The following is a 15,021-nucleotide window of genomic DNA, read 5'->3' as shown; positions in this document are numbered from 1 at the left end:
GAACACAAGCAGGGGGAGTGGAAGAGGGAGAAGCAGGCCCCCCGCTGAGCAGGGAGCCCAATGCGGGGCTCGATCCCAGGACCCTGGGATCGTGACCCGAGCCGAAGGCAGACGCTTAACGACTGAGCCACCCAGGTGCCCCTCTCTGCTATAACTCTTAAAGCATCCCATACGTGTCCTTTAAAACACCTAACACAATCATAATATTTAAAGTCTATGAGAGGGGCACCTAGGTGGATCAGTCATCTGACTCTTGGCTTTGGCTCAGGTCTTGAATTCAGGGTCATGAGACTGAGCCCTGCACTGGGCTCCACACTCAGCAGGGAATCTGCTTGAGATTCTCTCTTCATCTCCCTCTGCCCCTCCCCTCCTCTAAAATAAATAAATGAAATCTTTAGAAAGTATTTATATAAAGTCTATGAGGGCAGAGGCCATGACTATCTCATGTACCATTCCATATTCAGGTGCCTAGCACACGGTCTTATATGTAGCAGTCACTCAATAAATATATTCTTGTGAGAAATGTTGGATCCTAGACCCTGGCTTTGCAACCAAGAAATCTATATTTACATTTGCTAAAACATACAATGATCAAAGATGCAAAGAGAGATATGACAAAATCTGAAATAAACTGTCACCCAAGGGAAATACTTAGTGCAGAAACACTTAGCAGACATGTAAAAGGATTTGTAAGTCACCATAATACCATGTAGCCGAGTCTGCCCACTGCCATCATCCTTTGCTACCATCTCCACTGAATTATAATTTTCGAAATGAGCTAGTGTTTCATTTGAGGATTTCCATTCCAGCATTAGTGAACTGAAATTATCAAACTTTCTCCTGTGTTGATCAAACACTGCCAGTTCCAGAACTGTGTCCCTCAGGCTTGATACAGGAATCTGCATTAAAAAAAAAATAAAATAAAGGGGCGCCTGGGAGGCTCAGTCAGTTAAGCGTCTGCCTTCAGCTCAGGTCACGATCTCGGAGTCCTGGGATTGAGCCCTGCGTCGGGCTCCCTGCTCAGCAGGGAGTCTGTTTCTCCCACTCCCACTCCCCCTGCTTGTGCATGCTCTGTCAAATAAATAAATAAATAAAATTTTGGGGCGCCTGGGTGGCTCAGTCTCTAAGCGTCTGCCTTTGGCTCAGGATCCCAGGGTCCTGGGATCAAGCCCCACATGGGGCTCCCTGCTCAGCGGGGAGTCTGCTTCTCCCTCTCCCACCCCCCCTGCTTGTGTTCCCTCTCTCGATGCCTCTCTCTGTGTCAAATAAATAAATAAAATCTTAAAAAAAAAAAAAAAGAAACAATAGTTTAGGAGGCAGTGAGATACCCTTGAAGCTAGGGCTCATGTTTATCCCATTCTTTTTTCTTTGACAATTTTCTTTTCTTTTCTTTTTTTGTTTTAAAGATTTATTTTTTTATTTGGGGGGAGGGGCAGAGGTAGAGGGAGAGAGAATCTCAAGCAGACTCCCTGCTGAGCACAGAGCCCAACATGGTGCTCAATTTCATGACCTTGAGATCATGACCTGAGCTGTACCAAGAGTCGGACACTCAACCAACTGAGCCACCCAGGAGCCCCTCTTTGATAATTTTCAAATCTACAGTGGAAAGAATAGTATGAGTATACACAACTCATCTGGATTCACCATTTGCTTTATCTTTCTCTCCCTCTACTTTCCCCCCTCCATTTGATGTGTGTCTTTTTTTTTTTTTTTGCTAAATGATGTAGGCATCATGGCACTTTACCCGTAAATATTTTAGCATGCATTCCTATGAATGAAAACATTCTAAGTAACAAAAACAATATAATCACACATAAGAATATTAATTCAGTATCATCTAATATACAGTCAATTTTCCCCAAATGTTCCTCAAAATATCCTTTATACTTGTTTTTTATTTTTGACCTAGATTTGATCTCTCTCTCTCTCTCTATATATGTATATACACACACATGATCTTGGACAGGATGACTAGGATGACTCAAAAGCATAAAAATTTCAGTTGTTCTGAATTTATATATAAATTTAATATAATCTCGGGGCACCTGGGTGGCTCAGTCGTTAAGCGTCTGCCTTCGGCTCAGGTCATGATCCCAGGGCCCTGGGATCGAGTCCCGCACCGGGCTCCCTGCTCCATGGGAAGCCTGCTTCTCCCTCTCCCACTCCCCCTGCTTGTGTTCCCGCTCTCGCTGTCTCTCTCTCTGTCAAAAACAAATAAAATCTTAAAAAAAAAAAAAATTTTAATATAATCTCCTCAAAAATACCTGGAATTGAGGAAATTGATATCCAACAATTAGCTGATCACAAAGCTAACCAAGCAGAGACTCTAGTGGCCACAGAGGACAGAGAATACAGACATCACAGAACTAGTTCAGGAAAGGTAACTGAACAGCTACCACCACCACAACAAAAAACAGTAACCACCACAAAACCTAGTTAGTGAGGGGAACAATAGGATTTCAGAATTGCCAGATTATGCTATTTATTTATTTTAAAGATTTTATTTTTTTATTTGAGAGAGAGAATGAGATAGAGAGAGCATGAGAAGGGGGAAGGTCAGAGGGAGAAACAGACTCCCCACTGAGCAGGGAGCCCAATGCGGGACTCGATCCCGGGACTCCAGGATCATGACCTGAGCCGAAGGCAGTCGCTTAACCAACTGAGCCACCCAGGCGCCCCTAGATTATGCTATTTAAAATGTCAAGTTTTGGGGTGCCTGGATGGCTCAGTCCGTTAAGCGTTTGCCCTCAGCTCAGGTCATCATCCCAGGGTCCTGGTATTGAGCCCCGCATCAGGATCCCTGCTCCACGGGAGACTGCTTCTCCCTTTCCCTCTGTCTGCCGCTCTCTCTGACTGTGAGCATGCACGTACTCTCCATCAAATAAATAAAATCTGAAAAAAAAAATAAATGTCAAGTTTTCAACAAAACATTATCAGAAATGCAAAGAAACAGGAAAGTAGGGGCGCCTGGGTGGCTCAGTCATTTAAACATCTGCCTTCTGCTCGGGTCATGATGCCAGGGTCCTGGGATTGAGCCCGATGTTGGGCTTCCTGCTCAGTAGGGAACCTCTTTCTCCCTCTCCCTCTGCCCCTCCCCCTGCTTGTGCTCTCTCTCTCAAATAAATAAATAAAATATTTTTTAAAAAAAGAAACAATAAACTATTACCTATGCACAGGAAAAAAAGCAGTTAATAGAAACTGTCCCAGGGCACTTGGGTAGCTCAGTCAGTTAAGCAGCTGCCTTCAGCTCAGGTCATGATCTCAGGGTCCTGGGATTGAGGCCCGCATCAGGCTTCCTGCTCAGCAGGGAGGCTGCTTCTCCCTCTCCCTCGGTACTCTCTCTCTCTTGCTCTCTCAATAAATAAAATCTTAAAAAAAAAAAAAAAAGGGAAACACTCCCTGCAGATGCTCAGACACTGGACTTACTAGACAAAGACTTTTAATCAACTATTTTGTTCAAAGAACTAAAGAAATCCATGTTTAAATAACTAAAGGAAAGCATGAAAATAATGTCTTAGCATATAAAGAATATTAATAAAGAACCAAAAATAAATTTTGAAGTTGGAAAGTATAATAATTGAAATGAAAAATTCACTAGAGAAACTAAACAGGAGATCTGAAGAGGCAGAAGAATGAATCAGAGAACTTGAAAATAGGTCAGCTGAGATTATCTAGTCTGATGAACAGAAAGAAAAAAGAATGAAGAAAAATGAATAGCATCAGAGACCCATAGGACACCACTGAGTGTATCAATATATGCAAAATGAGAGTCCTACAAGGAAAAGAGAGAAAAAAAAGAGGAAGAAAGGATATTTGAAGAAATAATCACTGGAAACTTCCCAAATTGATGAAAAACATTAAACATCCAAGAAACACAAAGAACTCCAGGTAGGATAAATTCAAAGAGACGTGCATCTAGACACATCATAATCAAAGTCAAAGAGAAAGAGAGTCATAAAAGCAGAAAGAGAGAAGGACATGAGATTAACACCTAATTTTTTATCAGAAACCATGGAAGACGTGATGAAAGAAAAAGACTGCCAACGAAGAATTCTATATTGAGCACAATAATCCTTCAAAAATGAAGGAGAGGGCACCTGGGTGGCTCAGTCAGTTGAGCGTCTGCCTTCAGCTCAGGTCATGATCTCAGGTCCTGGGATCGAGCCCTGCATCAGGCTCTCTGCTCAGTGGGGAGTCTGCTTATCCCTCTCCCTCTCCCTCTGTGCTCTCTCTCTCTCTCCCAAATAAATCAATAAAATCTTTTAAAAAAAGGAAGGAGAAATTAAGACATTCCTAGATCTTTTTTTTTTTTTTAAAAGATTTCTTTTTTTTTTAAAGATTTTTATTTATTTATTTGAGAGAGAGAGAATGAGAGAGAGGAGGGTCAGAGGGAGAAGCAGACTCCCTGCCGAGCAGGGAGCCCGATGCGGGACTCGATCCCGGGACTCCAGGATCATGACCTGAGCCGAAGGCAGCCGCTTAACCAACTGAGCCACCCAGGCGCCCCAAGACATTCCTAGATCTAACACAACCAGAGAGGATTTGTTGCTAGTAAACCTGCCCTACAAGAAAGAAAAGGGGGTCTTTCAGGCTGAAATAAAAGGTCACTAGACAGTAACCGGAATCCCCATGAAGGAATGAATAAAGTCCCTGGTAAAGATAACTACATAGGTAAATATGCAAGACAGCATAAATGTACTTTTGTTTGTAGTTCTTTTCTTCTCCTGTCTGATTTTAAAGACAAATGGATAAAGCACTAATTATAAATCTGTTTGATGGGCATGCATGTATAAAGATTAAGATAATAACAGCACAAAGGAAGGGGAAGAAATGGAGTTTAATAGGAACAAAGGTTTTGTACACTACTGAAATTAAGTTGGTATTATTCCAAACTAGATTGTTAAATGTTAAGATGTTAATTGTATTCCCTAGAGTAATAACTAATAACTCGAAGTACAATAGTAAGGATGAGAGAATTAAAATGTTACATTAGAAATACTTAACAGAAAAGGAAGTGAAGGAAAAGAGGAACAAAAAAGGCATATGATAAATAGCAAAATGACAGGTGTAAATCCAACCTAATCAGTAATTACATTAAATGTAAATCCATGACCCAACTTTATGCTGTGACACACACTTTAGATTCAAAGACCAAAGAGTCAAAATACAAAGATGAAAAAAAAAAAAAAAAGATATGCCTTACAAACAGTAACCAGAGGAGAGCTAGAGTGGTTATACTAGGATCAGAAAAAAATAGACTCTAACACAAAAATGGTCACTAGATACAAAGAAGGATATTTTGAATGATAAAAAGATGTTGTATAATAAAGAAATTGTCTGGCCTTTGTCCTCAGTTTCTGAGAATTAACCCCTAAACCCTTGGAATTTCCAGAATAATAAGAATGTATCCATTATTCATGGTGGGCTTGCTTCATAGATCGCACCTGAGTTTATACCGAGATGATTCAGGATGGGCACTGGTCAGGCCAGATAAACCAACCATGTGACTAGAGGGATGGGGCTGAGCCAGGTGATATCAACCCAACTTTCAGGGAGAGAAGGGGAGCTGGAGTGAGTTCAACCACGTGGTCAATGATTTATTCAATCACATTTATGTAATAAAGCCCCATAAAAATTCTTTTTTTTAAAATATTTTCTTTTCTTTTTTTTAAGATTTTATTTATTTGACAGAGAGAGACAACACAAGCACGGGGGTTGGGAGAGGGAGAAGCAGGCTTCCTGCCGAGCAGGGAGCCTGATGTGGGACTCGATCCCAGGACCCTGGGATCATGACCTGAGCCAAAGGCAGACGCTTAACAACTGAGCCACCCAGGCGCCCTGCCCCATACAAATTCTGGACACCAAAGCTCAGTGGAGCTTCCTGGTTGGTGAACACATCAATGTCTTCCACCTGATGTGTCACACACAAACCTGATTCCATGGGTAGAGGGCATAGAAGCTCCAGATTTGGGGCCCTCTCAGACCTCTCCCTATGTGTCTCTTCATCTCACTGGTCCCAATTTGTATCCTTTATAATAAATCTGCACTGTGAATCATCTAACAAATTACTGAACCTGAAGTGATTGTAGGAATCCTCAAATTTATAGCCAGTGGTTAGAAATGTGGGTGGCCTGTGGATCCCGGAACCTGTAGCTGGCATCTGAAGTGAAGGCAGTTTTTTTTGGGAACTGTACCCTTAAAATTGTGGAGTTCGAGCAAACTCCAGGTAGTGTCAAAACTGCACTGTGGTGTTGCAAAAGGTCAATATATCAAAAAAGATATAACAATTATAAATGCATATGTACCTAATAACTGAGCCCCAAAATACATGAAGCAAAACTGACAGAATTTAAGGGAGAAATAGACAATTCAACAGTAACAGTCAGAGACTTCAATACCACTTTTAATAATGGATAGAACAACTAGAGAGAAGATCAGTAAGGAAACAGAAGACTTGAATAACACTATAAACCAAATAGACCTAACAGACAACTATAGAACACCTCACCCAATACCAGAATATACTCTTCTCAGGTGCACATGAAATATCCTCCAAGATAGGCCCTATGTACAGCCACAAAACAAGCCTGAATACATTTTATAAACAAATATATCTATATAAGGTCCATATAATATTTATATATAAATTCAAAAGGATTTAAATCATAAAGTATGTTTTCTAATCACAATGGAATTAGAAATTAACAACAGAGGAAATTTGGGATATTCACAAATGTGTGGAAATTAAACAACACACTCCTAAATAAGCAACTGGTCAAAGAAGAAATCAAAGGTAAATTAGAAAACATGTTGAGACAAATGAAAATAAAACTCAACATATCAAAACTTAGGGGATTCAGCACAAGCAATGCTTAGTGGAAAACATATAACTGGAAATATCTATATTAAAAAAGAACAATCAGGCGCCTGGGTGGCTCAGTCATTAAGCATCTGCCTTTGGCTCACGTCATGACCCCAGGGTCCTGGGATCGAGTCCCACATCAGGCTCCCTGTTCCACATCAGGGAGCCTACTCCACGGGGAGCCTGCTTCTCCCTCTCCTTCTCCCACTCCCCCTACTTGTGTTCCCTCTCTCGCTGTCTCTCTCTCTGTCAAATAAATAAATAAAATCTTTTTTAAAAAATTAAAAAATAGGGTGCCTGGGTGGCTCAGATGGTTAAGCGTCTGCCTTCGGCTCGGGTCATGATCCCGGGGTCCTGGGATCGAGTCCCGCATCGGGCTCCCTGCTCCTTGGGAGCCTGCTTCTCCCTCTCCTTCTCTCTCTCTCTGTCTCTCATGAATAAATAAATAAAATCTTTAAAAAAAAAAAAAAAAAATTAAAAAATAAAAAAGAACAATCTCAAATCAATAACCTAAACTTCCACTTTGAGAAACTAGAAAAAATGAAGAAGCTACAGTCAAACCAAAGAGAAGGAAGGAAATAATAATGAGTACAGCAAAAATAAATGACATAGAAAAACAACAGAAAAAAATCAACCAAACCAAAAACTGATGCTTTGAAAAGACCAACAATATTGACAAGCCTTTAGCTGGAATGATTAAGAAAGAAAGGACTCAATTTACTAAAAATCAGGAATGAAAGGAGGGTCATTAGTACTATCTTTACAGAAATAAAAAGGGTTATATAGGGTTACTGTGAACAATTGTTTAAGCCTACAAATTAGATAACCTAGATGAAATGGAAAAACTCTTTGCATATACAAACAACCAAAAGTGACTCAAGAAGAAATAAAAAATCTGACTAGACCTATAACAGGCAAAGAGATTGAATCAGTAATTAAAGAAACAACACAAATATTCCACAAAGAAAATCCTAGGCCCTGATGGCTTCATCGGTGAATTCTACCAAACGTTTAAAGAATAATGAATACCAATCCTTCATTAAGCTCTTCCAAAAAGTAGAAGAGGAGTCAATACTTCCCAACTCATTCTCAAAGGCCAGTATTATTCTGATACCAAACCAAAGGCACTACAAAAAAATAAAACCACAAGATCTCTTATGAATATAGATGTAAAACCCCTCAACAAAATACTAGCAAATGGAATCCAGGAATATATAAAAAGATTTATACATCATGACCAAGGGGGATTTATCCCAGGAATACAAGGCTGGTTCAACATATGAAAATCAATCAATGTAACACATCATATTAATAGAATAAAGGGGAAAATGCACAATCATCTCAACAGATGCAGAAAGAATATTTAACAAAATACACTACTATTTCATGATAAAAACATTCAACAAACAAGAAGGAAACTTCGTCAACCTATAAAGGGCATCTACAGAGAAACCCACAGCCAATATCAAACTTAATGGTTATAGACTGGAAGCCTTCCCCCATGGAAATCTGCTATAGAAAATATTTAGGAATAAGTCTAACAAAAGGAGTGCTTGTATATTCTAAACTACAAAACACTGTTGAAAAAAATTAAAGAGGCCCTAAATAAATGGAAAGACATCCCACGTTTATAAATCAGAAGACAATATTGTTAAGATGGTAATACTCCCTAAATTGATCTACAGATTCAATCTAATCTCTATCAAAATTTTCCCTGCTAGTTTTTTTTTTTTTTCCAGAAATTGACAAGGTGATTCTAAAATTTATATGGAAATGCAAGGGACTCAAAATAGCCAAAACAGAGGCACCTGAGTGGCTCAGTTGGTAGAGCGTCTGACTCTTGTTTTCAGCACAAGTCATGATGTTGGGATCCTGGGATGGAGCCCCGCATTGGGCTTCCTGCCCGGCAGGGAGTCTGCTTGTCTCCCTCTCCCTCTGCCCCTCCTCCCGCTCATGCTCACTCACTCGTTCTCTCTAAAATAAATAAAACTTTTTTAAAGTTTTTTTTTAAAGATTTTATTTATTTATTTGACAGAGAGAGGCAGAGAGCCACAAGCAGGGGAATGGCAGAGGCAGAGGGAGAAGCAGGCCCCCCGCGGAGCAGGGAGCCCGATGCGGGACTCGATCCCAGGACCCTGGGATCGTGACCTGAGCCGAAGGCAGACGCTTAGCCGACTGAGCCACCAGGTGCCCCAAATAAATACATCTTAAAAAAAAAAAAAGAATAGCGAAAACCATCTTGAAAATGAAGAACAGAGCTGGAGAACACACGCTTCCCAATTTCAAAACTTACTACAAAGCTATGGTCATCAAGGCAGTATGCTACTGGCATAAAGACATATAAATTAATAAAATACATCTGAGAATCCAGAAATAAATCCTCACATTTATGGTGAGCAGATTTTTTTAAACAAGGTGCCAAGACCATTCAAAGAGTAAGAATACCTTTTTAACAAATGATGCTGGATCAACTGGATTATCTACATGCAAAAGAATGAAGGTACACTCCAACCTCACACCATAAACAAAAATTAACTCAAAATGGACTAGGGCCAAAATGTAAGGACTAAAACTATAAGACTCTTAAAAGAAGTCAAAGGTATAAATATCTGTGCCCTTGGGTTAGGCAATTGTTTCTTAGATATGACATCAAAAGTACAACCACCAACAATAAAATTGATAAATTGGACATCACTAAACAAAAACTTTTGTGCTTCAAAAGGCACCATCCAGGAAGTGAAGACAACCCACAAAATGGGAGAAAATTTTTACAAATCATATCTTTGAAAACAGACTTGTACTTAGGATATATGAAAAACTTGTACAACTTAATAACAAAAAGATGAATAACCCTATTAAAAACTGACAAAAGAGGGGCTCCTGGTTGGCTCAGTCAGTTAAGTGTCTGCCTTCAGCTTAGGTCATGATCTCAGGGTCGGGGATGGAGCCCCACATCAGGTCCCTGCTCAGGGAGGAGTCTGCTTCTCCTTCTGCCCCCGCCCTACTCTTTCTCTCTCAAATAAATAAATAAAATCTTTCAAAAAATTGACAAAAGAAAAAAATATTGACAAAAGATCTGAATTAACATTTCTCCAAAGAAGATATACAAATGGCCAATGAGCACACAAAAAGGTGCACAACATCATTAGTCATTAGAAAATGTAAATCAAAACCACCATGAGATACTACTTCTCACTCAGTAGGAAGATTATAATCAAAATGACAAACAATAACAAGTATTGCAAAGGATGTGGAGAAATTAGAATTCTCATCCCTTGCTTATGGAAATGTAAAATGGTGTGGCTGCTCTGGAAAACAGCTGGCGGTTCTTCAAAAGGCTAAACACTGAGTTACCATATGCCAAGAAATTCCATCTCTATATATAAACTCAAAAGAATTGAAAACATGTTCATACAAAAATTTATGCATGAATGTTCATGGCACCATTATTCTTATATAATAGCCAAAAAGTGGGAACCACCCATATATCCATCAACTGATAAATGGACAAACAAAATGTAGTATATCTATGCAATGGAATATTATGAAGCCATAAGAAAGAATGCAGTACTCATTCATGCTATAATATGAAAGAATCCTGAAAACATGCTAAATTGGGGTGCCTGGGGGCTTAGTCGTTAAGCGTCTGCCTTCCACTCAGGTCATGATCCCGGCGTCCTGGAATCGAGCCCCGCAACAGGCTCTCTGCTCAGCGGGAAGCCTGCTTCTCCCTCTCCCACTCCTCCCGCTTGTGTTCCCTCTCTCGCTGTCTCTCTCTCTGTCAAATAAATAAAATCTTAAAAAAAAAAAAAGGAAACATGCTAAATGAAAGAAGCTAGGTGCAAAGGCCACATATGATATGATTCCATTTATATGAAACATACAGAATAGGCAAATCCAGAGAGACATACAGTGGTTTCCAGGAATTGGGGTGGGGGGAGGGAATGGGGAGTGACTGCTACTGGGTGTGCATTTCTTTTTGGGGAAATGAAAATATTCTGGAGTTGGACCATGGTACTGGCTGCAAAACTCTTACTTGTACACTTTTTTTTTTTTTTTAAGATTTTATTTATTTATTTGAGAGAGAGTGAGTGAGAGAGCATACAAGCTGGGGGAGAGGAAGAGGGAAAGAGAGAAGCAGGCTCTCTGCTGAGCAGGGAGCCGGATGTGGGGCTTGATCCCAGGACCCTGAGATCATGACCTGAGCTGAAGGCAGACGCTTAACCAACTGAGCCACCCAGGCGCCCCTTACTTGTACACTTTTAAAAGGGTGAATTTTACAGTATATAAATTGTACTTAATTATAAAAAAAAAAAAGAAAGAAATTCTGAAGTATGGGGAATTATATCTGTAAATTACTCCTAAATGGCTCAAAGAAAAAAAAATTCTTGCAAATTTTCTTTTTTTTTTAAAGATTTTATTTATTTATTTGAGAGAGAGAGGGAGAGAGAGTGCATGAGCTAGGGGGAGGGGCAGAGGGACAGGAAGAGACAGAATCCCAAGCAGACTGAGCGTGGAGCCTGACATGGGGCTCAATCCCATGACACTGAGATCAGACCGGAGCCAAAACCAAGAGTTGGGTGCTCAACCAACTGAGCCACCTAGGTGCCCCTTTTCTTGCAAATTTTCTATAAATTTAAATTATTTCAACTGAAAAAAGTGACACTGAATGACAATTATATGGATAACTTTTATTCTGCTCCATCTAAGTGCTTTTCTAAAAACCGAATCATTTATAGGGGCGTGTGGGTGGCACAGTCAGTTGAGTGTCAGACTCTTGGTTTTGGCTCAGGTCTGATCTCAGGGTTGTGGGATGGAGCCCCATGTCGGGGTCCATGCTCAGCTCTGGGTCCGACTGAGTTTCTCTCTTCCTCTTCCTCTGCCCCTCCTCCATGTGCTCTCTCTCTCTCTGAACTAAAGAAATCTTTTTTAAAAGAGTACATCATTTGTAAACTTCAAATAATATTTCATGTGGAATTTAGTTCTGAAAAAAAATGAGTTCCTAACCTGTATCATCTCATATTCTTGCTCTTTTATAATAAAAAGACAGAACAGGGGATGCCTGGGTGGCTCAGTCAGTTAAGCGTCTGCCTTCAGCTCAGGTCATGATCCCGGAGTCCTGGGATCGAGTCCCGCATCGGGCTCCCTGCTCGGCAGGTGTCTGCTTTTCCCTCTGCCTGCTGTGCCTGCCACTCCCCCTGCTATGCTCTCTCTCTCTCCCTAACAAACAAACAAACAAATAAATAAATAAATAAATAAATAAATAAATAAATAAAATAAAATAAAAAAGACAGAATAGTATAAAAGTCAATAACGTGCTTTGGAGTCTAACAGAATATGCTATTTTCTAGCTTTATGCCTTTGGAGAAATTACTCAACCTCTAGAAGTCTGTTTCTCCATCTGTAAAACAGCAATAATTGATTGTTCTGTTCTGCATAGGCTAAGAAAGGACTTCCATTCTCCTATGCTTGTAATTAAAGTCTACCTCATTTAGTATACAGTCTGATGTTCTAGTTTCTAGGTTAGAAAACTCATTTATTCCTCAATCCCTACTAGTTATATTATTGCTTATCATTATTCTTCATGGTGGGTTTAGAGTAGAGATAAATTCTATTACTTACCAATAAAAGATCTAGTAGGGAAAGATATTATCCAAACTATCTGGAAGTTTAGAGACATCTCCATTGTTTATTGCCACAATTACAAGCTATGTCCCTACATACAGTAAGCAAACTAAGTCACTAAAGTGTCACTAAGTGTAGCCAATTCTAACCTAGTTTAATTATTTACAGACTTTACAGACGCTGTCAGAGAATGAGTAACAAATAAATTTTTCCTTTAATAAGACAAAAGCTATACTTGAGACCATTTATCTCTAAGGTGTGGAAGACAAAGGCACCAGGTTAGATGGAAACACTGTACTTACCAGCTGTTTGTTGTGCTGTGGCAGAGGGCACGGCTGGGCACCAGCTGGCACTCTGTATACTGGGGTTACTGACATGCTGGCAGGGTGGGCACACATAAAGCGTACCTGCACAGCCTCAACAGCTGGACTGGGGTTCAGGACACCCGGGTGATTTCCGATTCGGAATGTCAGAGCCTTTAAGGAAACAGCAGAGCAGACACCCGATGTCAGTTGTTCCAATCTACACATGTCAGAATTATTCAAACTCCAGTGTAGGATCCCTTTGGACACTATAATCACCATAGTTCTTAATCATGTGGCTAAGAGAAACAAGGGTATCATGGAAATTTATAAACAAAGGGAACATTAAAAAATCTAATTCTGATCAATTACTTCAGTCTTCTTCTCCACCAATCTTTTATTTACCAGTTGGTAAAAAGTGGAAAAACTATTTTGTGTTTCAACCTTTCTCTGGTGGAAGCACCAAATGAGTAACAGAATGTGGAGACAAAAGACAAGAGGGCTCCAGCAGGGGTGAGGACTCGGACACTGCTGACAGCCAGCCACACACACAACAAAGTTCACAAAGATGTCAGAAAGAAGCTCAGTTCTTATTAAATTAAAATCATACGTTGATTCCTTGTGGGCTGGTTACAGAGTCATACACTGAATTCTCAACCCTAGTCAAATTGCAAACCTTTGTTACTGGCTTGACAGAAGCAGGGCAGAGCTGTGGGTGGATCCTCTAAAATAATAAAACTAATTCAACTGATAAAGGGCAACACGCTTACCATCTTATCTGCACAGATCTAACTAGTTCTTCAAAATTGCTCACCACTCACAATTGCTAACCAATCAAAAGTGCTAATAGATGACGCTTCAACTTCCCCTTCCTTGCATTTTTTTGGAGGTGGGAAACCATATATCCTCTAGTCTAGACAACAAGCAAATGAATTATAGTGATAAAGTGATTGAAATAAGCTCATTACTACAAAATGATCTTGAACCATTTAGTAGACTGTACGAATTCTCAAACGAGTGAAATCTTTGAGTACATTTAAAGAATAGTAAAGTTAAAAAAACCATTAATAATTAGAATTTTCCTATGTTAACTAGAATTTAAGTAAAAATCTGGAAGAAAAGAAAGAATTTCCCTATCTAGTCTATAAATGAAATCCATTAGAATCTGAAAAGGAATGGCTAGAAGTACAAAAGATTTGGGGTATTACTACTAAAAGAAATGTTAGAAAAAGATCATTTTCCTACTTACTTGTTCCCCTAAATCCAGGCACAAGGCCCGGTAGATGTACTGGTTCTGTTTTCTTTTAGCTGGCAGCCGGACTTGTGTTAATTCAATTTTCTCTGTCTTCTCCATGCTCAACTCTAAAAAGAATCGGGAGGGCTCCAAGATCCATGGACGGGGGCCGCCTTCAAACACCATTTCCTTCACAGACTGCCATGTCACCAACGCCACCTCCACAGGGTTTACAGCCTGATGACATTCAAAGAAATGAATCCTTGATTGGTCAGGGAACTCAACAGTTCTCTAAAGTGAAAACTAGTTGATTGCTGAAAATGACATTAGACTTAATTCCCAAATCGGGAGACACGTACACGATGCCTCTCACTTGGATGCTTCTCAACCTCTGTATTCATTTAGATCCTATCTATCGTCCAGGCCTAACTTGTGTGTCACCTTGCCCATTAATATCTAATCATTCCATACCACAACCACTTCCACATCCTCTAAGTACTATTCATTCGTACACTAGTTCATCTCCTAATGCTGTTTGAATGTGTCAAATGCTTCACATAGAAGAGCATAATAATTCTTCTTATGCTTTCTAGTTACGTAAAATTATTCAGAGAAGAGAATATCTTCTACCTAAATTTTAAAAGAGGGTGTCTCTTCCTTAGTGGATTTAGTACAATGTTGGGCACATAAAAGGTACTGAACAAGTAGCTGTATAAGCATTTTATTTTTTTATTTTTTTTTAAGATTTTATTTATTCATTTTGAGACACAGAGATAGAGAGAGAGAGAGCATGAGCAGGGAGAGAGGCAGAGGGAAAGGAAGAAGCAGGCTCCCTGCCGAGCCGGGAGCCTGATGTGGGGCTCGATCCCAGGACCCTGGGGTCATGACCTGAGCCGAAGGCAGACGCTTAACAACTGAGCCACCCAGGCGCCCCTATTTTATTTTTTTAAAGATTTTATTTATTTGACAGAGAGAGAGAGAGACAATGAGAGAGGGAA

The 15,021-nt window shown here is 39.8% G+C and overlaps 1 protein-coding gene across 1 annotated transcript in view; it reads right to left on the bottom strand.

The window, feature by feature from the left end:
* Window positions 1-15,021, bottom strand: part of NUP210L (nucleoporin 210 like) — an 87,211-nt gene that overhangs the window by 35,679 nt on the left and 36,511 nt on the right. Inside the window, exons 15-17 of the mRNA XM_081825541.1 lie at window positions 14,039-14,260; window positions 12,790-12,963; window positions 707-899 (exon numbers count right to left, since the gene is read on the bottom strand). Coding sequence (XP_081681667.1) covers window positions 707-899; window positions 12,790-12,963; window positions 14,039-14,260 — 589 coding nt within the window. The remainder of the gene's footprint in view (window positions 1-706; window positions 900-12,789; window positions 12,964-14,038; window positions 14,261-15,021) is intronic.

Source organism: Leptonychotes weddellii, chromosome 6 (assembly GCF_054177405.1).
Source record: "Leptonychotes weddellii isolate Sample4059 chromosome 6, ASM5417740v2, whole genome shotgun sequence".
Lineage (NCBI taxonomy): Eukaryota > Metazoa > Chordata > Mammalia > Carnivora > Phocidae > Leptonychotes > Leptonychotes weddellii.
Note: the sequence above shows the minus strand (reverse complement) of the source record. Positions and strands in the feature narration are given on the sequence as shown.